This window comes from Parastagonospora nodorum, assembly GCF_000146915.1.
Source record: "Parastagonospora nodorum SN15 chromosome Unknown scaffold_2, whole genome shotgun sequence".
NCBI classification, from domain to species: Eukaryota; Fungi; Ascomycota; class Dothideomycetes; order Pleosporales; family Phaeosphaeriaceae; genus Parastagonospora; species Parastagonospora nodorum.
Window position 1 is genome coordinate 1,157,064 of NW_001884550.1, and position 25,278 is coordinate 1,182,341.

The 25,278-nt window shown below is 53.1% G+C and overlaps 10 protein-coding genes across 10 annotated transcripts; 5 read left to right on the forward strand and 5 right to left on the reverse strand.

Annotated features, from left to right (window-relative positions):
- Positions 1-56: 56 nt before the first annotated feature.
- On the reverse strand, positions 57-934 carry SNOG_01613 (hypothetical protein; the record flags this gene model as incomplete). The annotated part of the gene is made up of 2 exons (XM_001792197.1): positions 57-95; positions 302-934. The coding sequence occupies 2 exons, from the start codon at positions 932-934 to the stop codon at positions 57-59; spliced, it is 672 nt and encodes a 223-aa protein (XP_001792249.1).
- Positions 935-1,360: 426 nt separating this feature from the next.
- Positions 1,361-2,628, reverse strand: SNOG_01614 (hypothetical protein). Its single transcript, XM_001792198.1, has 4 exons — positions 2,573-2,628; positions 2,365-2,516; positions 1,860-2,306; positions 1,361-1,728 (listed from the first exon to the last, which is right to left on the reverse strand). The coding sequence occupies exons 1-4, from the start codon at positions 2,611-2,613 to the stop codon at positions 1,589-1,591; spliced, it is 780 nt and encodes a 259-aa protein (XP_001792250.1). The 5' UTR covers positions 2,614-2,628; the 3' UTR covers positions 1,361-1,588.
- Positions 2,629-4,012: 1,384 nt separating this feature from the next.
- SNOG_01615 (hypothetical protein) lies at positions 4,013-6,537 on the reverse strand (the record flags this gene model as incomplete). The annotated part of the gene is made up of 5 exons (XM_001792199.1): positions 4,013-4,266; positions 4,318-4,597; positions 4,647-5,276; positions 5,331-6,155; positions 6,232-6,537. The coding sequence occupies 5 exons, from the start codon at positions 6,535-6,537 to the stop codon at positions 4,013-4,015; spliced, it is 2,295 nt and encodes a 764-aa protein (XP_001792251.1).
- A 557-nt stretch (positions 6,538-7,094) lies between these two features.
- On the reverse strand, positions 7,095-9,870 carry SNOG_01617 (hypothetical protein; the record flags this gene model as incomplete). Its single annotated transcript, XM_001792200.1, has 4 exons — positions 7,095-8,049; positions 8,420-8,639; positions 8,772-9,725; positions 9,813-9,870. 4 exons carry the CDS (start codon positions 9,868-9,870, stop codon positions 7,095-7,097), a joined length of 2,187 nt encoding a protein of 728 aa, XP_001792252.1.
- Positions 9,871-10,893: 1,023 nt separating this feature from the next.
- On the forward strand, positions 10,894-12,129 carry SNOG_01618 (hypothetical protein; the record flags this gene model as incomplete). Its single annotated transcript, XM_001792201.1, has 1 exon — positions 10,894-12,129. One exon carries the CDS (start codon positions 10,894-10,896, stop codon positions 12,127-12,129), a length of 1,236 nt encoding a protein of 411 aa, XP_001792253.1.
- A 92-nt stretch (positions 12,130-12,221) lies between these two features.
- Positions 12,222-12,435, forward strand: SNOG_01619 (hypothetical protein; the record flags this gene model as incomplete). Its single annotated transcript, XM_001792202.1, has 2 exons — positions 12,222-12,234; positions 12,263-12,435. 2 exons carry the CDS (start codon positions 12,222-12,224, stop codon positions 12,433-12,435), a joined length of 186 nt encoding a protein of 61 aa, XP_001792254.1.
- A 178-nt stretch (positions 12,436-12,613) lies between these two features.
- SNOG_01620 (hypothetical protein) lies at positions 12,614-13,592 on the reverse strand (the record flags this gene model as incomplete). The annotated part of the gene is made up of 4 exons (XM_001792203.1): positions 12,614-12,747; positions 12,912-12,992; positions 13,062-13,451; positions 13,550-13,592. 4 exons carry the CDS (start codon positions 13,590-13,592, stop codon positions 12,614-12,616), a joined length of 648 nt encoding a protein of 215 aa, XP_001792255.1.
- Positions 13,593-14,068: 476 nt separating this feature from the next.
- Positions 14,069-18,003, forward strand: SNOG_01621 (hypothetical protein; the record flags this gene model as incomplete). The annotated part of the gene is made up of 4 exons (XM_001792204.1): positions 14,069-14,944; positions 15,122-16,103; positions 16,509-16,786; positions 16,902-18,003. The coding sequence occupies 4 exons, from the start codon at positions 14,069-14,071 to the stop codon at positions 17,778-17,780; spliced, it is 3,015 nt and encodes a 1,004-aa protein (XP_001792256.1). The 3' UTR covers positions 17,781-18,003.
- Positions 18,004-18,567: 564 nt separating this feature from the next.
- On the forward strand, positions 18,568-20,247 carry SNOG_01622 (hypothetical protein; the record flags this gene model as incomplete). Its single annotated transcript, XM_001792205.1, has 2 exons — positions 18,568-19,280; positions 19,332-20,247. 2 exons carry the CDS (start codon positions 18,568-18,570, stop codon positions 20,245-20,247), a joined length of 1,629 nt encoding a protein of 542 aa, XP_001792257.1.
- A 328-nt stretch (positions 20,248-20,575) lies between these two features.
- SNOG_01623 (hypothetical protein) lies at positions 20,576-25,131 on the forward strand (the record flags this gene model as incomplete). The annotated part of the gene is made up of 2 exons (XM_001792206.1): positions 20,576-20,617; positions 21,376-25,131. 2 exons carry the CDS (start codon positions 20,576-20,578, stop codon positions 25,129-25,131), a joined length of 3,798 nt encoding a protein of 1,265 aa, XP_001792258.1.
- Positions 25,132-25,278: the final 147 nt, after the last annotated feature.

Below are 25,278 nucleotides of genomic sequence, written 5' to 3' on the forward strand. Positions count from 1 at the left end.
CTCGCTTAGTTCGCTCCTGGTTACTGCCGCGGCGAATGACGATCTGGGCCCGTCATTCACTCGACAGGTTCCAGGATTTTGGTAGCCAGCCGTGACTGCTACCGCGTGCGTAAATCTCGTGGAAAGCATGATGCGAGTCCAAGGTGTGCGCGCTGGCAGGTCGCAATTGGCCCGCATATGTCTTGGCACGCATGTTGACGGCCTCACCATCACGAGTACCGAGTGGAGACGATACACGACTAGATACCTCTTCATCTTCATCTTCATCTCAAAACTCCCTATGTCCCTTCCCTCCACTGACCATATCTCCGCTGATTTTGCTAATCTCCTCGCTATTCTTCACCCACGCCTTGGTCGCGTCCTTCCATGGCTCCTCTCCAAACTTGCCCTTACACCACTCCAACACCTTCTCCAACTCCCTCCGTCCCCTCTCCTCTAAACCCTCCTTGTCTCCCTTCTTCTGCTTTCTGAAAGCTTCAACATCGTCGATCAGAGCGTTGGCATCCCCCTCATCCTCATACACATATGAGAACAATGTCTCATTACTCTGCTTAGGCGATTTCGTCTTCTCAAACACATCGTCCTCCAGCTTCTCTCCTTCGTCGCGTTTCTTGGGCTTAAATCCGTCGCATGCGTCTCTCACATCGCCGAACCAGGCCCGGGCATTATTGAAATCTCCCTCGGCTCTGTGCAGGATGCCGTGGAGAAGCATGCCTTCCACAGCGGGCGGCGCTTGCATGTGCCGAACGAGAAAGTGCGCGGACGTCAAGTCTGAGTTGAGCATGTGGAGAATTGCTTCGATTGTTGGGTGAAGCTGCAGGTCGGCGATGATGGCTGTTAAGTCTGGGAAGGTGGCATGATGAGGTGGTGAGGCGAGGCGGGTTGATGTAATCAACTTGCGTGTAAGGGAGCTGAGATTATGGGAGTCTGACATGGTGGTGGTTCGATTTGTTGTAGTTGTTGGGTATTGGATTGATACAGGTTTGAGTGTGCCCCTACGTGAGGAGGCCGATGCAAATCTTGTAATCAGGAAGGATGGCGGAATACGTGGGTACAGCCTTGAGCTTGATGATACCAGTCCGTGTATAATGCGGGACGCGACCATTGAATGTCAAGAGGTGTTCTTGGTCAAAGCATGCACAAAGACATGTGACGGCGCTCAAGTAACTTTGGGGAGACCGGAATGCACACGTCATGATTGGCCCTGCATGCGTGCTTCGACTGATTAGGGCGCTATAACTCAAAGGTCAGTATATTTCACTTGATGATGCCGCAATCATGTCTGAAGCTACTCGGAGCTGCCCCAGACAAATATCAACGATCTTTTCGACTTGCAAAACGGTCGCACAGTGGAACTTTCAAATGTCTGAATTAGCCGGAGAACACTTTCTACAAACACAAAAATCTACAACGCGGATTTCGCTTCTGCATCATCCAAAGCACTTGTTGCTTATTCGTACATCGTAGAGACGTGAAAAGCGTCTCGCGCATGCAACCGCCAAACGCCAAGAAATGTTGTTGTGGATACGGAGAGGCCTGAGCAGGTCGTGGAGGAGGATATCGAGGTATCTTGAGGATCATGGCGAGCTCATTCCTTAGATTCAGCCTTTGCCTTTGACTCTTTTTGATCCGCCTTCTGCTCGTGCTTCTTGGCCTCGGCCTGAGCCTGGCTCTTCTTCTTCGCGGCCTCGCGTTCCTTTATGCGCTCCTCTTCGGCTTCGATCATTTCTGCAAGTGTGTTAGTATCTATATCAAGCATCTGGAGAATGGGTAGTGGTGGTCCATCGTACGACTCTTTGGGAGCAAACACCCCACCAAAATCGTACGAAAAACACCACTACGTTCAGCAACAAACGTACCTCTCCACTGATCCTCACCAGGATAGCTCTCATGATGCACCTTCTTCTCAATCATGTGCTTGTGCTCGGGGTCATTAGGATCCAGCACCCTAATCGTCTCCCACCTGCCCTTGCCCTTGGCCGCATCGTTGCCCTCGATAGCAAAACTCGCGAGGAGCGCCGCCAGCGTTGCTCCCTGCGCATACATACGCGCCTGCACAAGTTTTTGTGACCCGCTCAAATAGCGGTTGCGATTGACAGCGCTCCACGAGCCGGCCATGGAGGCGACCCAGAAGCCGAAGAGGAGCGGGTAGCGGTTTTCATTCGCCCAGTCTTTTGCACGCTGGAGGCCAGATTTGTTGGCTTCGTAGAGAGCATCGCGTTCTTGTTGGCGCTCTTGTTGGCGCTTCTTTTCGGGCGTGTGTTCGATGTCGTAGGCGGCGGAGGCACGGTCGGCGGCGATGACGGCTGTAGTATAGGGTGTCAGCTTCGTATTGCCAGATATGTAGAATGCACTTGTACGTACCGACAAAGGTTCCTGTTGAAGCGACGAGGAAAGCTCGGAATGGTACTGTGAGGGCTCTGAAGGATGGGTATCGTCGACTTGCGCCTGCAACTGCCGCTGCACCGACTGCGGTTCCGATGAGACCACCAATTGATCCTCCCTTGATGGTGGCACTGGCACTTTGTCAGCATCGCCTCCTTTCAGAAACTACAGCAAAAGTAAGGCCCACTTGTAATGCGCCTCCTCCTCTTCCTTCGTAAGAACCTTCATCTTGACTTGTGTAGGATTTTCGCTCAGAAATTGATTGTGTTGTATGTGGGGCGGGGACGGTCCCTTCACGCGGAATGAGGTTTATGTCGTAGGTGAAAAGTAGAATCGATAGTAAAGAAGTGGCTATTCTGAGGCGCACGCAAGCATTATAAAAGATAGCGAGGACGCCGATTTCAAAAAGCCTACACCATGGTGACGTCGCCGAGCTTCCAGCGCCGCTAGCGTATCCATCTGCGGCGATGAGGTAAAGTTGTCCGGCGGACCCTAGTCCAGCCCATCAGTCAGCCCATCGAAGCATGATCGTGTGTGCAGAGCATTCTTCGACGCCTATTTTGTAGTGATCCTTCAGAAGTTGAGCATATGAAATTGCTTGATCTAGTTCCTGAATTGACTTCTACATCTGCGCAACCCATCCCTCGCTATTCCTCGCTCTCAAGTTCTGTGGAAGACCCCAGTCAGAGCGAATCGCTCCGAATCACATGCTTCAAACAAAATCTTCACAAACGTTGTCTTGCATCAATGCGTGCCGCTAGGTCAGCCGCAATGTGAGCTCTTACCCCGGTTTCTCCCATTCGCGGCGCGTCTTCGCATGTCGCGTGTTCTTCGGAAACATGCGCTGAAGCCGAGCGGCATCTTGACTATGCCGCTCTGCCGATTTCCATATCCACGCGGCATGTGACTCCAAAAACTTTTCACAATATTCATACAACTTTGGCATGCCTTCAACCGTACAAACGAGTTCGTCTTTGCGTTCCACAAACATCTTGGTGTTTGCGTGGAAGAACTACGCGTCTTGCGAGCGTCTCCGAGTTGCCACCGAACCCGCGATATCTCCAAGCTTTACCGAAACTCGGTCTCCATCACCGTGGATCACGTCGACAAGAACGGTATGCGTAAGAACAACACCGGGTCACAAAAATGTCACATATGAAAGAAGGTCGACATGTAAACGTCCAGGATGTGGCTCATTTGAGAGGAAAATACCTACATCGTATGGAATGCCCCTCATGATAATCATGCCATGTTTCGATTAGTTTGCTTTTGGTAAGAAGGGTAAGTATGTGGGAAAACCAGACTCCCGTGATTCAACCATTTTGCGCCCAACTTATCACCACACTGATTCTGCCGTGTTGCCGTGAACAGGTGGTGCTGCTGCGATAAACAAGAAAGACATATTGGAAAGGTAGGTGTGTCAGACAGCCATGCTGTCCCAACCGCAGTAAGAGATGGCGTTTTTTTGTCTTATCCCAATGGGTATGACAATTTCTTTCGACATGGGCTGTATTTCGGGCATATCGCGATTACTTCTTCGAGATCGACACTTGCAACGAGCGTTCCGTGGCTCATTATACCCAATGTTGATTATGTTGAAGGCAAGAAGACTGTAAAAGGGCAGCATCTAACGGTAGTTGCTGAAGCCGCTGGTGGTACGAGGCATGGGGTTATTGTAGCGAGGTAACATGCCAGAGGGAGGTCCAGGACGGGTAGTAAGAGCAGGGTTGCAGCAGAGCATTGCGACGCGAGATCCATACTTGGAGCCGCGGAGGGAGACCATGTGCTTGCGAATATGGCTACCGACGATGTCGCGATGCTGAGTGCTAGTGTTGGTCAAGATGTACTGGACGAGATAGTTTCCGAACTGGTCACCAGCGACTGTATATGATCAGCAAGAGTCGACGGGGCAAGGGCTACGTTAGAACTCACTGTCGATCAACGGCATGCGTGGACGATCTTGACGGCCTTCGCAGACACGCTCCAAATAACGGTCAAGGAACTCGTTACCGCCAATCTTCAAGCACTTCTCAATCACCTTGGAGGCGTACTGATCCATGCTGTATTCAGTAGCGAAGCGAAGGATGTGGTCAATAGCGCGGCTTCGATCAGCCGGTGCTCCATGTTCGCAGATGTGCTGAATGCACCAGTTTCCGAACTGGCCGTGGGCAATGACATCGATGCTAGCAAGGACCTCGTTGATGCAAGGACGCTATGTCCCATTAGCGATTTGTTCTGGAGTTAAGACGAGTGCCACGTACCTTGTCTTCCTCAAGACAGTTCTCGAATATGTTCTGTACCACCAAGCTTCCCGTCTCACCAAGCGCAACCTCATGCCACATGCCACGAAGAGCCTCGTTGACATAGCGCATGATCTGAGGCGGCGAATCACTCCAGCGAAGCTCGAATAGCTTCTGCCAGACATGGCAAGCGTAGCGGTGGATCACAGTCTCTGGGATGCGGCGGAGCAACTCGTGGACCATGGTTGCTTTGTACTCTTCGGGAACGCAGTCGAAAGCCTTCTGGATAACATGGCAACCGAAAGCGTCCATGCTAAGAGCAAGAGTGTTTCCACGGATGGCCTGCGCAATTGCAATGATCTGTTCGGACGTGCCGTGTTCGAAGCAACGCTGCACCAGGAAGTTGCCAAAGCGATTGACCATGAGTGGATAGGCTTGGGAGATGATTGCCTCGACAATCTCGTACTTCTGCTCCTGAGTACCTACCTTGAGCTTCTGTTGCAGGAAGATGGATGCCTGTTGATCGTTGTTACAGATAATCTTGTCGACAATGTACTTCCAGTTACAGCTCATGTTGCGGTCGAGTAGGCGGCGATAATTCAGGGGCTCGACAGGAGGGACGTATTGAGAGGCACCGACCTCAGAGGGGGCCTAAAATTACTCATGAGTATGAAGGGGCGGTTTTATGCCTGCTGAGTTACTTACTTGAGAGTTCCAAGGCGAGGGACCCAGACCATTGGAGACGTTGAACTCGTTTGCATCAGGTGAGAGCCTACTACCAATGACGCCAACAGGCGCAGGGTAGCCGGGAGCATGCATCGAAGGGGGCATTGCATACTGGTTGAACATGGGGTCGAAGGCGGAGCCGGGACGACTCGGTGGGTTGCTCACGTTGTTACCCATGCCGTTGAAGCTGTTGCTCATACCGTTCATTCCGTTCATCAGACCGCTGCTCATTCCACTGCTACGGAAGCTCTGGCTGACGGGGAAGTGTGTAGGCTCGTTGAGAAACTCGTTGCGACGATAGCTGGGTTGGTTGACGGCAGGCCGAGGCTGGGCTTGGTAGGAGTTTGAAACAAAGCTGTTGCCGCTGTTGTATCCCGGGCGGACTGGCTCATTGCTCCATCCACTGTTGATCCGGGTCGATGCGTTGAACTTGTTCTGGAGCTGCGTGAGCGTCTGCTCGGTGACGTCTCCAGTGTAGCTGTAATCGGCGTCGGATGACTGGCTGAGATGATCCATGGTTGACCGAGCAACCTGGTGACTATGCATCTCTTGGTTCATGCGGCTGACCTCACTGCGAGCTTCCTCCAGCTCTGCCTTCAGCTTCTGTAGCTCGAACGCGTCGACGAGCAGTACAGAGTTATCCATAGACGAGGGCGGCGTTGATGCGAACTCATCGGTGGCCGGCGTGATGGGCACGGAACCGCTGGAGGAGTTGTACTGATCGGGTGGAGACGAGCGGCCGTTGATACGCTGAAGCAACGAGTCCATAACGGACACTTCCTCATGACCAACTAACTTGGGCTTCTGAGTAGGTCAGTGACGTCGTCAGGCATGAAATGGGGGCGTGGGGACATCATGACGGTGGCAGATGGAAGAATAGAGGGGAAGGACAGTTACTAACCTTATAGCCGTCAAAGGGATGCTGGTGTGGCATCATCATCTGCTGGTTGCCGAGAGTCGAAGCACCGAGAGTACGCTTTGGACCCTGCATGTTCGGTGTCAATGGTGAGCCAAATGCGCGGTGGGGGGCATATGGGTAGTGGTTTTGGTGATAGCCGCCTACCGCCTGACCCAGTAGCTCTGGTGAGGTGTCAATCTTGAGGTCTCCTGCGGCCCTGGAGAGCCTCGTCGCACCCTTGCGGGGCGTCGGAGAGCCGTCGGATGTGATGTTGAAGCTCATGGTCATGAGTAGCGTCGGATGTGTGAGTAGATGAAAGAGATCCGAGAGATGCGTGTGCTCGTACGTGACTGTGCAGATGCGTAGATAATATGCAAGACACAGACAGCTCGTTAATGTTCGTTTGGCGACGTATATGGCCAAAGTAGATGCAGGAAAGAAGACGCAGTAGCCCAGATGGAAACTAAATCAGCAGCTCCCATACGCGATCAAGAAGCGGAAAGCACGAAAGAGAGGAGGGTGCAGTCGCGAGTAAAGAGCAAAGAAGAAGCGGAGGTGGAGGGTAAAAGGAGGAGGGAGGAAGCGGGGTGGCAAGAAAAGGTAGTCCAAACAGCAAGAGCGCGCGCGACAAGAGGAGCAGGCGCGTTGACGCGCGTGTCGAGTCAACTTCACCATCAAACTGGACTATCAACAAACGGATCGTGGTACGATAACGCGTAAACAGCAGTGACAAGACCGAGTGCCGGGGTGAAGCTGGACTCATCGCCATCTTCACCTCAAAACAGGATGCATAGCACGTAATGAGGCAGTATCTAATGAACACATACCTTGGTAGCAATAGAGCATCAAGAGCCAGTTTCGAGAACACTGGACGCAGTCACCTTCCAATTTGCATCAAAGAAGCCCATCGCCAACACGCCCTCGACACCTCGCCACTTTGCACTCTCACCAAACACGACAAAGTCCGGCTGCCCTACACCTGTCATCATTGGCACGATACGAGCTGCTTGTCGCAGGCCCTCCTCATCTGCTCCCCATATCACCAGCTCGAGTCTTTCTCCGCCTGCTGGCCTTAGATACGCCGCCCCGCGAGCCCTCTTGCCATATTCTTGCTTCCTGCCATGATGGTCGACGACGCTACAATTCCCACTGCCACCGTGGATTGAAGACTCGGGAGGAGCGCTTGGTATGTTGTCGCCTATTGCAAGCGTTATGATGTTGCCGGTCGCATTGTCGATGCTGGACTCGGATAAAGACGAGACGATATCCGAGTCGGCTTGGAAATACTGGTGCAGGTTGCGGGAGACCTGGAGCGCGATCTGTGAGGCATTGATGGTGCCTGCGTGGCGTATCACAAACGGGCCTTGCGTGCGGAGGATAGCTGTCATGGATCCTAGCTGTCGTCCACGTCTTTTATTAATTGTCGCGTCGTCGTCTGTCGTAACTAGTACTTCTTCAGCATCGATATTGAGAACCTTCACTGATGAGGCGCTTGTGATCGCATCACGGGATGCGTCGAGTCTGAAATCTGCGCCATTCAACGTGACTGTATCTTGCCACAGCACAGGATCAAACTCCAGACTCATGACGTTAGTCGTCTGAATAGTGTGGCCTTTGACCTCCACTCTTCCGTATTGACCAGGGTCGATCAATTGCAGGACTCTGATGCCACTCTTGCTGCCCATATCTCCCGGATCACCCACGACTATGGTGAATTGTTCCAGCTTCCTGGGAAGTTCATCCTCGTTGCTTGTGTGTGCGTAGTAAAAGTCGACAAGTGCTTGTGTGGTCATGATGGTACTGGAGACAAGTTAGCTATTGCCTTTCTTGCGCTTGATGCAAATATTCGTACTCAAACCAATGGTTTTGGCCAGGAAGCTCATTGTAGCTTGAACTTGAGCCTGCCAGGTATACCTGCTGTGCAAGGAAACGAGAATGATAAGCAGGTACATTGTCATCGATCTGGCCATGCTGTTGCTGGATTGGAATGCCACGAGTGTTTGACATAAGCATCTCATGCCGATAGCTATTCAGCGACGCACTAATAACTGCCGTCCGCCGTGGGTCCGCAGGTTGCCAAAGCTCGTACGGTACGTACTTTTGTATGCTCGTATAACCAGACACAGGGGCGGCTGCTACTATCTTGTCTGGATGATGTGTCAGAGCATACCATGTGCCTTGACCGCCATTCGAATGTCCGGACATTATCCATCTATTGACATCCACATCAGGTCCGTTCCAGCCCACGCTTTCGATCCAGGCGGGGATAGTTTCCACGGCTGCTTCCACATCAGCGAAGCCCCAGTTGTGCCAGTCGTCACTCGACCAAGGTGTCACGCCGGTGGGAAAGAGCACCCAAGCACACAAATCAGCTACAGGATCAAGAGTACCTGGGACCGGAGAGTCGATTACTTCTAATCCGGCGCCGTGCAAATTCATCACTATCGGTAGCTTCGTTATTCCTGAGCGACATGTAGCATTCTTTGCCGGTGGCCGCAGTACCGCATATGATACTATCCCACCTGGGTGGAGGTAAGTGATTTTGTGGGGCTTGTAGATCGAGAGGTGACGAAGATCCTGAGAGACTTGAAGAGTCGACTGTTGTTGGCTGTCCGTGTTCCTATAAGTCACAGTGTACGATACCGAGGGCACGTTTTGGCTGGGCAACGTGATGTTGAAGACAAGCGATCTAGTCTGACCGGCAACCAGGACGATGCCGGAAGTACTAGCAGACGACAAGTTACTAGTCTCGTCGGCTGTCAGCGCTGCAATATCACTTTCGGTAAGAACTTGCTGCCCAACCTCCACTCCGGAGAAAGAGAAAGGCGAGCTCACATTCGCAGCTTGAATTCCAACAACTTCGATATCTGCCGCACCACTGTTTCTCAAGCTTACTGATGCGATGGGGCTCGCTAATTTGCCATCGACAACATCAGACATGAGGATGCCAGGCTTGGCCAGTTCAAGAGTTCCAGATGCTTGCTGTACATCGACCACGACATCAATTGTCGGCGCCAAGATACCGCCAAACGCACGTACATCTCTCACTAGTCGAAGATCGATTCTGTGAGAGCCGGGCGTGAGGTGCAAAACAGGTGGCGCCTTGCGGAACGTGTATTGGTCGCCTCCAAAGTAGTGTTGACCATCGACCCAGTATTCCAGGATTGCGTCCGTGTGAAGAACGACATGCTGCGTATCATTGCCGCCGATGATGAGCTCCCCGCGAGCCCATGCTTGATACTGGACAGCAGCCCATCCGTAGATGTTCTTTAAGAAATTCCAGTCCACGTTGGAGTAGCTCACGCTCAACGAGGCGTTGGCTGAGACTGAACTGCTTGAGATCTTCGAAGCTTCCGTCACGTTCCAAGTCGCAGTGCCATTGGTAGGGAGTGAGCTTCTGAAAGTCGCCTTCGGATCGTACGAGAGGTTCCTGAAGCCGCCAACGTACTCCAGTGGATCGGCGCCCCACGTGGCTTCTGCATTGAGAGTTAAATATAGCAAGACTAAGGGTGTCGTCATAGGCTTGGTGCTGTTTCGCAGACGGGATTCGAGCATTAACATACCTCTGGTGCCAATCTGAAAAGGCCCGAGTACGTGCCATGTACTGGAGAAAGAGAACATGCTCGAGGCTTGAGTATCATTTGCCATGAGGGGATGGTATTGCGCAGACCCAACAGAGATGCAGAGGCACAACAACAGGAGCCACGAAACTTCTAAGTGGAAGGCCATGTTGCACGGATGAGAAATTGTGCAATCGCCTCATCGTGACTTGATCTAAGGCACCGTCGATAACGTTCGTCGGCGCGACTTGGACCGAAGCATTGCCATATGAAGCAGGTACTATCAAGCACGCAGCAGCCGGCTTGGCGATGAAACGACGTCAAGTCTGCTGGTGACGCGTCTGGAAGCGGACCAGATCTGCCGCTAATTCGCGGAGGGCGAGCACACCAATCTTTAATTCACCACCACCACGTTTTCGCTCTCGATTGCCTGAGAGATTGCAAACTTTAGCGCGGCTCATGACACCTGCCCTTTGTACGGATCTGCGCACTGTGTAATACGAGAAGCGCTAGAGGAAAGGAGGCTTAAGGCCAGGTCGGACATCCCAAGACTTTGCGACCCTTTCTTCCCCCAATGGCGTTACGATAGACGCACGATTCCACCCCCACGACCCTCCAAACGCAGTCGCGATGGCGTCCATGTCGGGGCGCGACCCGAGTCCGCATCAGACGTTCAAATTCCCGGCCTTCCAGCCTGACCTCATGCCCATGCCCGAGGAGGAATATGGGCCATAGCTCGTCGCGGACCGCAAGCCCCTCACACGCACCCCCAGACGAATGGCAGCACCGTGCCGGCGGACAGGTGGCAGCCGCGCAAAGAGTCGCGATTTGGATATGCCAACGGTGCGCCACAGGCATCTGCGACGCGGCATGGCAGGCAAAAGAGCTTGAGCGAGGCTATTCGGACGATACGGACAAGGAAAGGGAGCGTCAGCCAGAATGCGCACGAGATCGCGGATGCATTGAAGGCGCCCCTGTCGCCCACGCTCATTGTAGGTGACGTGCTCTCTGGAAGACAATTGCAGAGTGCTGATGCAAGCAGATGCTGTGTGGTATCTGGTACATGACCTCCATATTCACCAACATGTCCTCAAAGGCCATCCTCACCGCGCTACCACAACCCGTGACTCTCACGACCGTACAATTCGCATTTGTATCTGGATGGTGTCTGCTGCTTGCGGCCGCGGCGCGCAGATTTCCCCGCTTGAAGCAGACATTGCCCTTCCTGAAATACGGAATCCGCTCGCCATCAAAGGACCTCATAATGGCCACGCTACCTCTTACATGCTTTCAAATTGGCGGACACATTTTGAGTGCAGACGCAACGTCAAGGATACCTGTGTCGCTGGTACACACAATCAAAGGCCTGTCCCCGCTGCTCACGGTCGGAGCCTACAGCATCTTCCTCGGAATCACATACTCGCTGCCAACCTACCTGTCCCTGATCCCCCTCACGGTCGGCGTCATCCTCGCCTGCTCCGCAGACTTCAACGCCAACTTCATCGGCCTCCTGTCCGCCTTCGCCAGCGCAATCCTCTTCGTCGTGCAAAATATCGTGTCCAAGCAAATCTTCAACGACGCTGCCGCAGCCGAGAAGGACGGTCTCCCACCATCCCGTTTCACCAAACCCGACAAGTTGAACTTGTTATGCTACTCATCTGGTCTCGCCTTTCTCTTCACCCTCCCCCTCTGGCTCTGGTCCGAAGGCTTTACCCTCCTCGGCGACTTCCTGCACGACGCCTCCATCGAACTCTCCGACCGCCCGGGCTCCTTCGACCACGGCCGCTTACTCCTCGAATTCCTCTTCAACGGCACCTTCCACTTTGGCCAGAACATCGTCGCGTTCGTCCTGCTCTCCATGGTCTCCCCCGTCACGTACTCCGTCGCCAGCCTGATCAAGCGCGTCTTTGTCATCGTCTTCGCAGTCGTCTGGTTCGGCAAGCCCATCACCAAAGTCCAGGCTTTCGGCCTGTGCCTGACGTTCGTCGGCCTGTACCTGTATGATCGCACGAGCGATGCGAAGAGAGTGGATAAGCGGGCCAAGGCCATGCAGGCGAAGGGCCAGGGCACGCTTTTGCCGTTGGCTACGGATGTCAAGAGTCGCGCGGGGTTCATGGCCAGCCCGTCGAGTATGTCGGCGGGCACGGCGGCGCACCCGATTTCGAGCATTGCTGAGGCGCGAGATGAGAAGAGGGATGATGATGCGACTGGGTCGCGCAGACACGAGGCCGGGAATGGATATTTACCGCCCGGCACGAAAGCGGAAGAAACATGGCGGCCGCATGGGATGAATGGACGAACGGGCATTGGCGTTTCATAAAAACATCCTGGATAGAACATGTTCGCTCCCCCAGTTGTTTGTTGTACACGAATAAGAATTAACTATATTATCATGACAAGTCACAAAACAATATGCATAGAAGGTGTAAGTGTCATTGTATCAAACCACACAGCTCGCATGATTGTCATTACCGCTACCAAAAAATTCCAAAGGAAAATAAACCCCTTCGACCGCATGCAAGGAAAGCAACCTACAAAGCCTGAAGCTGGCCGTTTGATCACCTCAGCCCAGCAAGCCCCAGCGCCCGTGTACATGGAAAACAGAGACATGAAGCAGACGGTGTAAAAGAGGGTAAAAAGACCAAAGAGGACTTCCTGGACGCCGTATCATTCGCATGACTCGTGTAGCCCTTTGGTCAACTTGAACATAACGCATTTGTCACATTGTATGTCTTGCGGTCACGCTCCGTGTCGAGCTTGTCCGCCCTGCTGAACCCAGCCAGGTGTGCGTATGTACTGGTTCTTCAGCAGCATCCGTTCTTCTTTTGTCCCTCGTCTGCCGACTTGCTGATCTCGAGGACCTTGCGCTCGCCGCCGAGGACGTTCTGGCCGCCCTCGCCCTGGTCGAGGGCTTTGCTTGATACGATGCGGTAGATTTCTGTAGGTGAACGAGTTAGCATGCTTCTGCAACGTGGGTAGACACGGCGGGAGCGGAAGTGGCGGTGTGAGCGCATGTGTGTTCTGAACATGCAGACTACTACTTCAACATGCATGCGCAAGCCACTTTGCTTGGTGCCGCATCTTTCTCCTCTCCAAGCTTACCTGTGAGAATGTTCTGGAAAGCAAGCTCGACGTTGCTAGCGTCCAAGGCAGAGGTCTCGATGAAAGACAGGTTGTTCTCGCCTAGGAGCAAAATATGTCAGCGAATGCTTGCCGAGTTTGCTGTATCTTTCTGAGAGTGGGTTCACATACTTGCAAACTGCTTTGCCTCCTCTGTCGGCACTGCCCGCAGATGCCTCAAATCGCTCTTGTTACCGACCAGCATGATTACGATGTTCGAGTCGGCATGGTCGCGCAACTCCTTCAGCCACCTCGTGACGTTCTCGTATGTCTGGTGCTTGCTGATGTCGTAGACGAGCAGCGCTCCCACGGCGCCGCGGTAGTAAGCAGAGGTGATGGCGCGGTATCGCTCCTGGCCGGCCGTATCCCAGATCTGCGCTTTGATGGTCTTAGCGTCGACTTGGATCGAGCGAGTCGCAAACTCGACACCGATTGTCGACTTGGAGTCGAGGTTGAACTCGTTGCGGGTGAATCGGCTCAGCAGGTTGGATTTACCAACGCCAGAGTCTCCGATTAGGACGACTGCGGGGTGTTAGCGGGCGGCGCCTGTGAGAGACTGACAGCATGTACCCTTGAAGAGAAACTGTAGCGCAGAATGTCAGTATTGGGCACAGGCACACAAGTGTGGCACGCAGGACTCACGTCATATTCGTCGTTCGCCATGGTTGCGGTAGGCGGGGGAGGAGGGGCTGCGCAGTGGAGGGTGAGGCTCTTGGTGTGGCGAGGAGGGTGCGATGTCGTCTGGCTAGTTCGGAGCTCGCTGCTAGTAGGTAAAGCTCGCGGTAGTCCTTTGCTGTGGGAGGAGGTCTGATTTGGCTGCCTCAAGTGCACCGCACCTCCCCCGACAAAGCGACTCCAACGTGTCGCCAAGGCCGCTAGCTTGTTAGTGCGCCTTCCTCACCTATTCGCGCCCCATTCCGGGAGCTGTTTGCAACGCAGCTCTTCACACTCCGCGACTACGCCACACCTCTGTAATTCATATCCAGAACGACAGCCGCTTGCGAACAAAGGTGTCTCGTTCATGCGCGCGATCGGGTGTGCAGCGAATTAGTCACAGGCGGGGCAATGTTCTCGAAGCTCTGAACCAATCAGCGACGAGACCCTAACTACCAACACCTAGTGTCGACCATTTCCACAAAATGGTCGGGTCGGACCTGGAGTATGACACGGATAACATCTCGCTCACCTCGACCGTAGAAAGCCAACATGATCAGATTTACGACATTAAACGCATCCTTTCAGAAGGATGGGGCAAGGACGAGCAAGGCGAGGACGTGATGAAGTACCTCATTGAATGGGAAGGCTACCCTATGAAAGATTGCACATGGGAGCCAGAGTACAATCTCGAGGAGACAGGATTGCTAACCCCTTGGGCAAAACAAAAAGCGCGCATGGGTTCAAAGGCTTTCCAAAAGTTCACCGAGGACAACGAAGATGCGTTCGAAAAAGCATTTGAGAAACACAAGAGGCTCCATGCCACCAGGAAGCAAAAGCGCGCCAAGAAACGTAACAGACCCAGACGCAACAAGCGGGTCGTCGAAGACAGCAGCAGCGAAGACGATGTCACTGAAAGGCAGCAAAACCTGGCCGGTCAAGCCAAGTCCAAGTCATCAGAAGCAGTCCCCACCCACAATCAAGAAGTCTACAACAGTCTTTTTGTAGATAGCCAGGACTCAAACCCCCTTGGACAGCCACCCACTTTAGATCAACTCGAACGTGACTCTGCTGCTGAAGGCCCACCAGCGGCTCGTACACCATTCATAGAATCCTCGACAGACGATGGAGATGACACAGCATCAGACGACTCATCAGATTCTTTATTGGCTGAGTTGGCCTCAAAGGCGAAGGGCCAGACCCGTTCAAAGTCACGAGGCAAAAAGGCAACAGGTCTTGCCAGCCCGATACTGGCACCCACGCGTTCACGCCAAAAGGTCCCAAAACCTTCACCCCAGCCAGCAGCGCCAGCCGCAAATCAGCCAACAGTAGAAGCCGCAGTACAGAAGCCAGCTAAACCTGTAAGGACACTTACCGCACCGGTAGTTTCCAAGACATCAGATAGCACGGTAGTAAAACAAGTTGAGAGGCGTCCTAGTGAGTCCGCTATCCAAGTCTTGACAGCGACCACATCAACAGAAAACGTTACGTCAGCCCCAGATCGCTCTATTGGTACTGTTGGAGCAGCCTCAGCCCAGAATCCCACACCTGCAACCACACCCGCAACCACAACAGTCTCCACCGGTGCTCGTAAAGCACATGTCTCAGGAGTCCCACCGTCGTCGAGGAAGACTGGAACAGCTTCTAAGGCAGCTCCTCCGATCAAATTCACGAATCAAAAGCAGGAGCCACAGAGGAGTAAATGGGACACGAAGGGCGTACTGTATAACAAAGCCCATTTCAGGGCAAAGGCTGAACAACGGTCTCGTTACGAGGGCACACCTGATCCCACCGTCCTCGAGTTCGTTGGTTCCGGTCCTCCTAATCTGGTCAAACCGAAGCCATCGCGTCCAGTTGATGACCCTTACTCACGTCGTGAGACTGGGAATCGTCGCGTGGAGTCATCGGACGAAGATGAGTCTACTGGAAGAGGTGGTCATCAATATTTTGACCTCATGCACGACTGGGAAAAGGATAAACTCCCTCTAGTCTGTCCTGAATGGAGACTTAGCAGCAATTGCCCTTACACCGCCAGGATCTGCAAATATCTGCACCGCAACAAAGACGGCAATGGTCGTGACATTGAAGTCGCTAATATTGACGGGAAGCTACCGCCGAAGATGCGCATACCGCCAGTGACATGTTTCTACTGGATGACAGGACCGCGTGGATGTCGGAAAACTGATGCGGAATGCAAATATGCACACTACAACACGGGCTGGCTACCAATCGAAAATGACACTGCACCGATACGCATAGACCCTGACGAAAAACCCTTGAGTGAGCAGAGACAAGAAATTGCGCGCCCCAGTGCAGGCCGGATACCAAGCACTAATCGCAACACCGGACCGATCCCCACAGGGCCCAAAGAAGGACTACCGAGCGGGCAGAGACCAGTCGCTGGATGGAATGTAAAAAAGACCTGCTGGTACTGGGCTAATGGAGGCTGCGAGAAATCGGACGAATTGTGCAGCTTCCACCACTACGATACAGGCGTCGTTGCGGACTTGGGACGCAGACGTGAGTCTTCCAAATCTTCCTCGCCGTGCTATTACTTTCTCAGGGGGCTTTGCAAGTTTTCAGCGGAGCAATGCCGATTCTTACACACCGACCCTAATCATCCCAATACTGATCTCAGTACGTCCAATATCCGTTGCAATGTTGTCACCAACTGATCATATTTAGACGCCATTGCTACAACTACGCAAGAGCCCAGGCAGCACTTCACAGCTGGCCACGCGTCACGCATGCATCACGATGAAGCAGTAGATACTCATATGCATGATACCGATGAGCAGCCATCCGCGCCTTTACGTCGGCCAACGGTTGATGAACAAAACCAGTCTCCGTCCGCGCTGTCACCACTTTCCACTGTAAGCAATAGGCTGCGCACATTCAAGGCACCTACGACTCCACCTCGTACAGTCCCTACAAGTTTGGAGATGAAACTCAAGATTGAAAAGGTGCTGAAGACAGATTTTTCGCATATGTTCCAATGGAGCCAGGACGAGGGAGAGAAAAGTATGCTCGATCGCAAGGCGTTCCTTCTATACCATCCTGTCGATAACCAGGAGGAACTTGAGCTCATGACTCGCTGGCTTATGCTACATCATGTAGAAGTGCGCAACGCTTATTTTGAAGGTGCCTGGAGGCAGTACGCGCGCGAACACGTTGAGCAAAAGTCCAGCTCCGGTATCTTGGTTGTGAGTCTACAAGCTGGACAAGCAAATTATTACGTACTGACGAGCACCTCAGGTACATCCGGATTTCGAATCTTTTTCGGAGCTGAAGGATTTTGGTAAAGTACTGCGAAACCAGGTCCGCGTATGGTCGGTTGGAAGGCAGGAAGGCATTGAGTATGATCCTGCTACATCGCTCCCTCCGCCTGAGAAATGCCAAGAGTGTATAGAGTTGTTTCCAGCTGGGGGCTTTATCTACATCACCGATGATGTTTTCGAGGTCCGGCCTCGTCAGGCCTTGGAGATTGTCAAGCTGTTCATTGCGAAGATCGAGAGTTTGCGCGATCCCGAGTATGCCCAAAACCCATGGCAAGAGGTCGACAACATCAATCTGCACTGGCGTATCTGCGTGCGTCCAGAGCTCATGGAATACCTCTTCGCAAAGTGTGAAGAGCAGGCGAAGGCACTGGAAGCCGGCGAATCAGACGCGATGGCTCGAGCTGAGCTCTACACACTTCTCAGTGACACCGAGTACATTGAGCAAGACTCGCCCGTCCTGCCACTGAGTCAAAAAGCCGACAAGTTTCCCATCATGTCGGAACGTCGCGTCGTTGCTAAGAACGAGCCTATCGATTACTTCAACTCGCTCGCTCGCAGCCATGAGAAGGCTAATTTGCGCATGATCCGCTACTATACGGCTCTACACATGGACCTTCGCCGCGACTATCGTCATTTCTACATTGTTCATACTGACCCATTCTCTACTCCTGCAAAACAATGGCTGCGGGAATGCTCCACCATTACCGACGTTATAAACCCCGAGAGGTGCATACTGGAACTTTCAAAGGACGGGCATGACGGCGAGGAACGATGCTTTGACTTCTATGAGAAGTACTTGATGCCGACAAAAGACGAGACTGTACCTCTAACGCAGGTCAAACAGGTGACCCTCATCCAGGAGGAGGATGTAATGGAAAGCCAGTCATCGCTGGAAAGTGGCGAGATATGTTCATCTTGACGAGACCATCAGGATCTCTCAGCAGAGTCAAGAGATTGTGAGGCTTCATCACTATTCACTACAGGACAAAACAGCCCGAAAGAAGCAGCAACATGCTCGGATTAAAGTTAAAGGCGGCGTTGAACACTTTGCAGTATACCCAATGCATTCAGATAGCTTCATGCATCCGCTTCCCTTAAGAACAAACAAAAAGTACAAATCATGTCTACAGTAAGGACTCCAACACCTTTATCCAGCTCAACATTCTCAATCGAACCCCTATTTGTCTTTGACGTTCCCCATCCGCTCCGCCCTCCACAATTCTACCGCAGAAGATACGAAGCGCCCCGACATTGACCCGCTTTTGCGGCATGTCTAGCCGGCACATGGGGGACATGACGCATGCGGCTGATCGGTGACAAGCCGCATCTGACAGCGGCGAGCGCGATGCGATAACAATTGCGGTCTATCCAGGCGATTGGGTAAAGGGCGCATAGCTTATCATAGGGGCTTGCGGGTTTGATGGGTGTTGCGGCGTTGCGCGAACGATAGCAAGGTTGCAGCGTGGCTTCGGATCTAGACTGTTTTCCCCGCAGCGTTGGGATAGACACGCGACTTACCTTGGACTTTTCTCGCGTGCGGGTTTCTTGGGACTTAAGATCTTTTGCTTGTTCCTGGTCTTGTGTTACCACCTGCATCTACCTTGCTGCACGCAAACCACTCGCGCGGCGTCGCAACATCCACATTGAGAAGAGTCGGCTTCCACGCTCGAGGTTGCACAGGTTCTCTCCCGACACCATCCGCCAACATGATGAAAAGAAGAAGCAACTCCATCACCGGCAGCATGTCAGGCCCCAGACGAGGTTCAACGACCGACCCCAGCGCCGACGCCGCGCTCGCAAAGATGGGCTACCAATCCGAACTCCCTCGCAACCTGAGCATGATGAGCGTCCTCGGGCTGTCGTTCGCCATCATGGCCGTGCCATTCGGTCTCTCAACCACGCTGTATATCACGCTTACCGACGGCCAATCCGTCACCGTGCTCTACGGCTGGGTCCTCGTCTCGCTGATTTCGCTGTGTATCGCTGCGTCACTCGCGGAAATCTGCGCCGTGTATCCGACTGCTGGTGGTGTGTATTATTGGTCTGCGATGCTGAGTACGCGCGAATGGGCGCCGATTACGTCCTGGATTACTGGATGGCTGACGCTCGTGGGGAATTGGACTGTCACGCTATCGATCAATTTCTCGGGCGGGCAACTCATCTTGTCAGCGATTACGCTGTGGGATGAGGACTTTGTGCCGAATCAATGGCAGACGGTATTGATGTTCTGGGCTGTCATGTCGGTTTGCATGCTCACGAATATTTTCGGCGCAAAGTACTTGGATCTCATTAACAAGATTTGCATTTACTGGACGGCGAGTAGTGTGGTTATCATCCTTGTGGTGTTGTTGAGCATGGCGGACACGAAGCGCGATGCGAAGTTTGTGTTTACGCACTATGATGCTAGCCAGAGTGGATGGTGAGTGCTGAACTGTAATTCTGGTGAGGACAGAAGTGCTAATACCTTTAGGCCATCTGGATGGGCGTTCTTTGTCGGGCTACTCCAGGCTGCTTACACACTCACCGGGTACGGAATGGTCGCTGCCATGTGTGAAGAAGTCGCGTACCCAGAGCGCGAGGTTCCCAAAGCGATTGTGCTTTCGGTCGCGGCAGCTGGTGTCACTGGTGTCATCTACCTGATCCCAATCCTGTTTGTTCTGCCAGATGTGCAGCTTCTCCTCGACGTCGCGAATGGACAGCCCATCGGACTGCTCTTCAAGACCGTGACTGGATCTGCCGGCGGAGGATTCGGACTTCTATTCCTGATTCTTGGGATTCTCTTCTTCGCTGGTACTGGTGCGCTCACAGCAGCTTCACGATGCACGTATGCTTTCGCTCGAGACGGCGCTATTCCTGGATCAAGGCTATGGGCCAAAGTCGACAAGCGCTTCGACATCCCTCTTGGTGCACTTCTGCTGTCGACAGCCGTTGACTGCCTCCTCGGACTCATCTACTTTGGCTCGTCCGCTGCGTTCAACTCCTTCACAGGTGTCGCCACCATCTGTCTTTCCGCATCGTACGGCATGCCAATCCTCATCTCCGTCATCAGAGGTCGTCACGCCGTCAAGAATTCGTCCTATTCTCTGGGACGATTCGGATATGCCATTAATGTTGCGATGATTGTCTGGATTTGTCTCGCAATTGTGCTATTTTGCATGCCTGTCAGCTTGCCTGTCGAGCCTGCGACAATGAATTACGCAAGTGTGGTCTTTGCTGGGTTTGCTACCATTAGTGTTGTATGGTACTTCATCGGTGGCAAACACTTCACTGGCCCACCGGTGCCTCAGGATGTTGCGCCAGGTGAGGAGGTTCCTGTTACCGGAATTGCAGTGCATGATAGCCGAGAAGGTGGCGTGGTTGATGACTTGAGCAAACAGAAATATTAGGTAGCTAGCCGCAGTACATGAGAACAATTAAGAAGTTATTAGCAGAACATACGTTTCAATTTAACAGATTGCACATGTGACAGCAGGTAAACGTAGTTGTCTCCCGTGTCCAAATTGACTGGCATAGAACCTGCTGAAGTGAGTAAGAGTTCAAGATGAGTGGGAGGGAAATAGGAGGTAAGTGAGACGCGAGTGGGAGGTGAGACTGTTTCTGCGCTAGGTGCTGGCAAATAGTCAAGAAATCGCGCTAGTTCAGCTGCAGTTGCCCCAAATGACGCACGGTCGCAAACCACTTAACGCGACATTCACCTTCACTCTGCACGTCTAAATGGACGCGACATTTTGGCTGGACAACGGTGATGTTGCTGGGGTAAGTTGATTTATTATTCTTCTCTCCTCCTCTACATATCAACATTTGAACGAAGACGCACTGCTTCAAACTTCACACATATAATCGCGACCAGCTCTAACATGCGCAGCATTTGGGGCAAGGGTATTGTGGACCTGACCCTAGATTCAGACGATGAAGAGGAAAGAATCCTGTCGTTCCCTGCGCTGCCCAACCCTCCGAGAACGACGGTGCCTCCACCTAGTTCAAGTAGACCCTCTCTCGATTCAACACCGAAAGTACCACCTGCTCCCCCACGCGTACCCGTCCCCGCAACAACACTTCGAAACCCTCCCGCGTATTCGAGCGCACCAAAACAACAAAACCAAAGCCTCACGAATCCCACAAGCTCTGGCCACATGCCAAACGCCACGGGTGTTACCACAAGCGCAATTCTAAACGCGCATGTGCCCCTTCACACGGACACGCATGATGGCTCGTACGAGGCTGATGCGATGGATCGCCCGCCAAAGAAGAGGAAGACAACAACACCAGGAGGGCAGATGCACATCCATGGCCCTCCAGCTCAGAATACGCATCGCCAAACCCACGCCATTCCAGCAACAAGCAACTGTCCACAACCCAGGCCCACGCCGAGTCGACAGGCAGACCAGGGCATGTCATCGAACATGACGAATAAAAATCCATCCGTGCAGTACATGAATGCAGCTCTGAAGTCAAATGGTACAACTACGTCCTTACTAGACAAAGTGGAAGCAACCGGACCAAGACCCGTACAGATTGGGCGCGTGTCCAATGTAGGCAGCTTCGACACGCCCAGGTCGATTTCGTCTTCAGCAAACGAAGCTGCGCGTCGCAATTCAGTGCAGATACCACATAACAAGGCACAAGCATCGCAACATATCGAGGACAACAACGTCAGCGCTGAAAGAGGCCCGCGTGCTCAGATTGCGTCAAAGCTTCAAGCACAACCCAAGCTTCCTTCGCAAACTCCATTGAACCGCACTCCAGCTTCTAGGGCTCAGCCACCCAAAAGCGGAGACTTTTCCGGTGCAATGGCTGTCGAAGCCGACAGTGACAGTCCGATGTCCGACGCGGTGGTCTCGGGCGGCCCGGCAGAGTCGCGAACCACTGCAAAGAACATTGCGGCTGTCCAGAAACCCTCGTCTGGTTCCTCAGGTACATCTGCTCCCCCAAAAACTGGACGCGCGAAGAACACCAGTCAGCTTTCGGAAGAGGAAGAGCACCTCTTGATATTCTTAAAAGAGGTCAAGAAGTTCTCATGGAAAGTCATCACGGCCGAATTTCAGAAACATTACCCTGGACGCCCATACCATACTCTCCAATCCAAATACACGACAAAGACGAATCGGAGAGACAGATCTCAGGACCCTGCAGTTCTGAAATTGCCGGCACAATGGGCGGGAGAAGCAGCTATAGACTGGGCATCCGCGTACGCGGATAATCCTGGCCCACGGGATCATCTCCCAGCAGCAGACCTGCATCCCGCTGCACCAAGACCAGCTCCTGCGCGTGAAATCATTGAGCATGACTACTCGTCAGGGACGGATTCTAGTACCCGTCAAGCACGCCCACGCCGCGCGCCCCCAATCAACTACGATGTTCGGATGCGCATGAGACAACAAAGATTTGGGACGGTCCAATTTGGTATAGACGAGGATCTTGCTCGTAATTCAGCAGAAGTAGACATACCGATGCGATCAGCATCCCCTTCTGAAGAGCGGATAGTCTTACCCGAAGCCCACGTGGTCATCAACACACCTCTGGATATGGATTTCGACACAAACGACGCCGCCATCGCGCTAATCGCAGATAACAAGGGGCTTCGCAACGCCAAGTCTACGAAGCTACCTTACCTCGACAGTTCACAGCGTACTCTACTCCAAAATTCACCTGAAGACTGGGAGTGGGAGCAGTCGGCAAGTCGTGGCTGGCAAGGGATGCTCCTTCACGTGGACTTCAGCACAGTAGAAGTGGCTCATGTTGAGCGAGCAGTTGCCAAAGTCTCCACCTTCCCCCAAAGGCGCACACATAGTACACAACGACGTCAACTCCGTACGATGCTGAAAGACGTGACAGACTCGAAGCTCCAACGGCTCATACATACTCTCAAGCAGCGTCTACCCGCTCGTGACTCTCTTGGGATCGCGTCATTCTTGAACGATGCGCGTGGGGGTCGCGTGGCAGAAGCACCACAGATCCTTCGACTCGGTGCAACCCGCCCACCCAAATCCAAGAAGGCTGTGCATACTGAAACTACGTCTTCGATGCTACGTGAGCGGGAGCTGGGCATTGGATCGAGGAGAGGGTGGCAAGCAGCTTCGAAACCCGTGACTTACCAGGACAAGAACAAAATCACGGATACCTTGGGACCCCTAGCTACGTGGACCGGTGCGTCCAGCGATATACACACTGTCGCTTGGTCTCGAGACGGGGAGCGCTTCGCCGCAGGTGCTGTTGCAGTCACAGACGTCGATTCAATGCAGTACAATCGGCCCAACAATCTCCTCTTCGGAAACCTATCGGATGCAACTATTCATGAGCTTGCTGGGCATACCATAGAACGCGAGAGAACACAATCAGGCGCCAACTCAAGCCATGCTATGTTTGTTTCGCAGGATCCAAACCTCTACACCACAGTGACTGCAGTCGCATTTGCGGAGAGCGGGAAGCTCATGTACTCCGCTGGCTATGACCGGTCTGTCTGCGTCTGGGGCCTGGACCCGGCGTATTTGCAGCCATATCTAGCTACAAAGTTCACACAAAAAGCTGAGGTTGAAATGTTGGTTGTCAATCGTAAGCATGCTGGCATACTGGCCACTGCAGCGAAAAGGACCTCTGGCGCTGCAGTGAAACTGGTCACATTGGACGAAGATGAACCCTGGGAATGCGGCAAGATCAACTTCAATTCCGCCAAGGCTGAATCGCGTTCCGATTTGCGCATTCTTCCCCAGGCACTCCAATTCGAGCCTAGATACGGTAATTATCTACTTGCTGGCTTTGGGGCGAATGTTCGAGAAGACGATGCTTTCGATACCAATGGCGATCTTTGTCTTTGGGATATAGAGTCACAAGTCCAAATACCGATCCATGGCTCTGGCAGGAATGTGTTCGATATCACGTTCAATCCGAATCGAAGGTACATGCCTTTATTCGCTGCCGGCTGCGTGGCAGGAAGCAACGTGAACAGAGGTACACGATCAGTAATTCGCCTCTACGAAGAGAGATTGTCAGACAGGTATTCTTGTCCGTTGGAGATCGAGTGCAAGGCCCTGGATATGAATGACGTCGTCTGGTCGCCACAGGACGAGCACCTGATTGCGGCCGGCTGCACCGATGGTCGCGTCTATGTTTGGGACCTGCGAAACTCGGATAGTCCCCTCAAAGTCCTGTCGCATGGACGTTCGCTCATGCCCCTGCAAGATGGCTTACCTCATGAGCGTACAGACACCGGTGTTCGGTTTTTGTCCTGGGGCGAGAACTCGACGCGACTGTACAGCGGGTCCTCAGATGGTGTCGTGAAGGCGTGGGACGTCACTCGCTCCGATGATCACACGTTTGTGAAGGATATTGTCACCTTCAACTCTGGTATCATGGCCGGTGCTTTCAGTCCTGACTACAGCAAGCTGGTCCTAGGCGAAGTGAACGGATCTGTCAACGTTTTGGATGTCGGCAGAGATGACTGCGAAGCGAAGGATATGGAAAGGCTACGTTATATTCCCTACGAAGGCGTCGATTGTGACTACGACTCAATCACCGGCGAAGTCATCGACAGGCCTCCCAAAATTGAGTCTGGGGTTGATGAGGGCAACGATCTTCTCACAAGTCAGCAACTACAACTTGCGCCGATGGGCAATCTGCCTGTCACGCAAGTTGTCCAAGGGCCGAACTATGCCGGACCGTTTGATGAAGGTATTGACGCGCCATACCTCCGTGAACAAGCCCTTGAGTTCCAGCTGAGCATGGTGGCACGCCCTGGGCCACAATGTGATATTCCAATGTGCAGGGACAACATGGTCAAGATGACGTGCGAAGAAATTGGCGATTCTGGACGAAGCGTAGATCGCATACCAGATGAGCTTCGACGACAGTGGGCAGCAATCGACGCTACGACTCGCATTATGCCTGGCAAGTCTAAGTGCACACACTGCGGTCGGCCAGCCCGGCATTCCCCAGCCAACGATGACACTGAGGAAGCGGTCTTGTGCGAGCGCTGTTCCTTCGAGTGCTTCCGCTGCCACGCCGTCAATCCTGTCGCACCCGCCACCACAACGCTCATTTGCGACTCTTGTGCTGGTGTCTGGGAGATTGGCGCATTAGGTTACGAGTGCGTAGAACAGCCTGCGAGGACTGCAGTCAAGTTGAATGTCCCTTCACTGAGGCGCTTTGGGAGACACGTGCTCGAAGATATGCTGGATGAGCAGAATACGACTCATGCGGATGACGAAATGAATGCGCTCACGGACTACTACTTTTCGTTAGCTATTGATCGGCCGGAGAGTCCACCGCTTTGAGTTTTTGGGGGACAGGAGCTCAAGGAAGAACAGTCCAGCTGAACAGGGATTTATGGCATGGAAAAGGAGTTAGAGAACACAATATCGCGTCAACGCAAAGCATCTGCATGGCGCGGGAGGAAGATCTGAGGCTTTGGCGCCTATGAC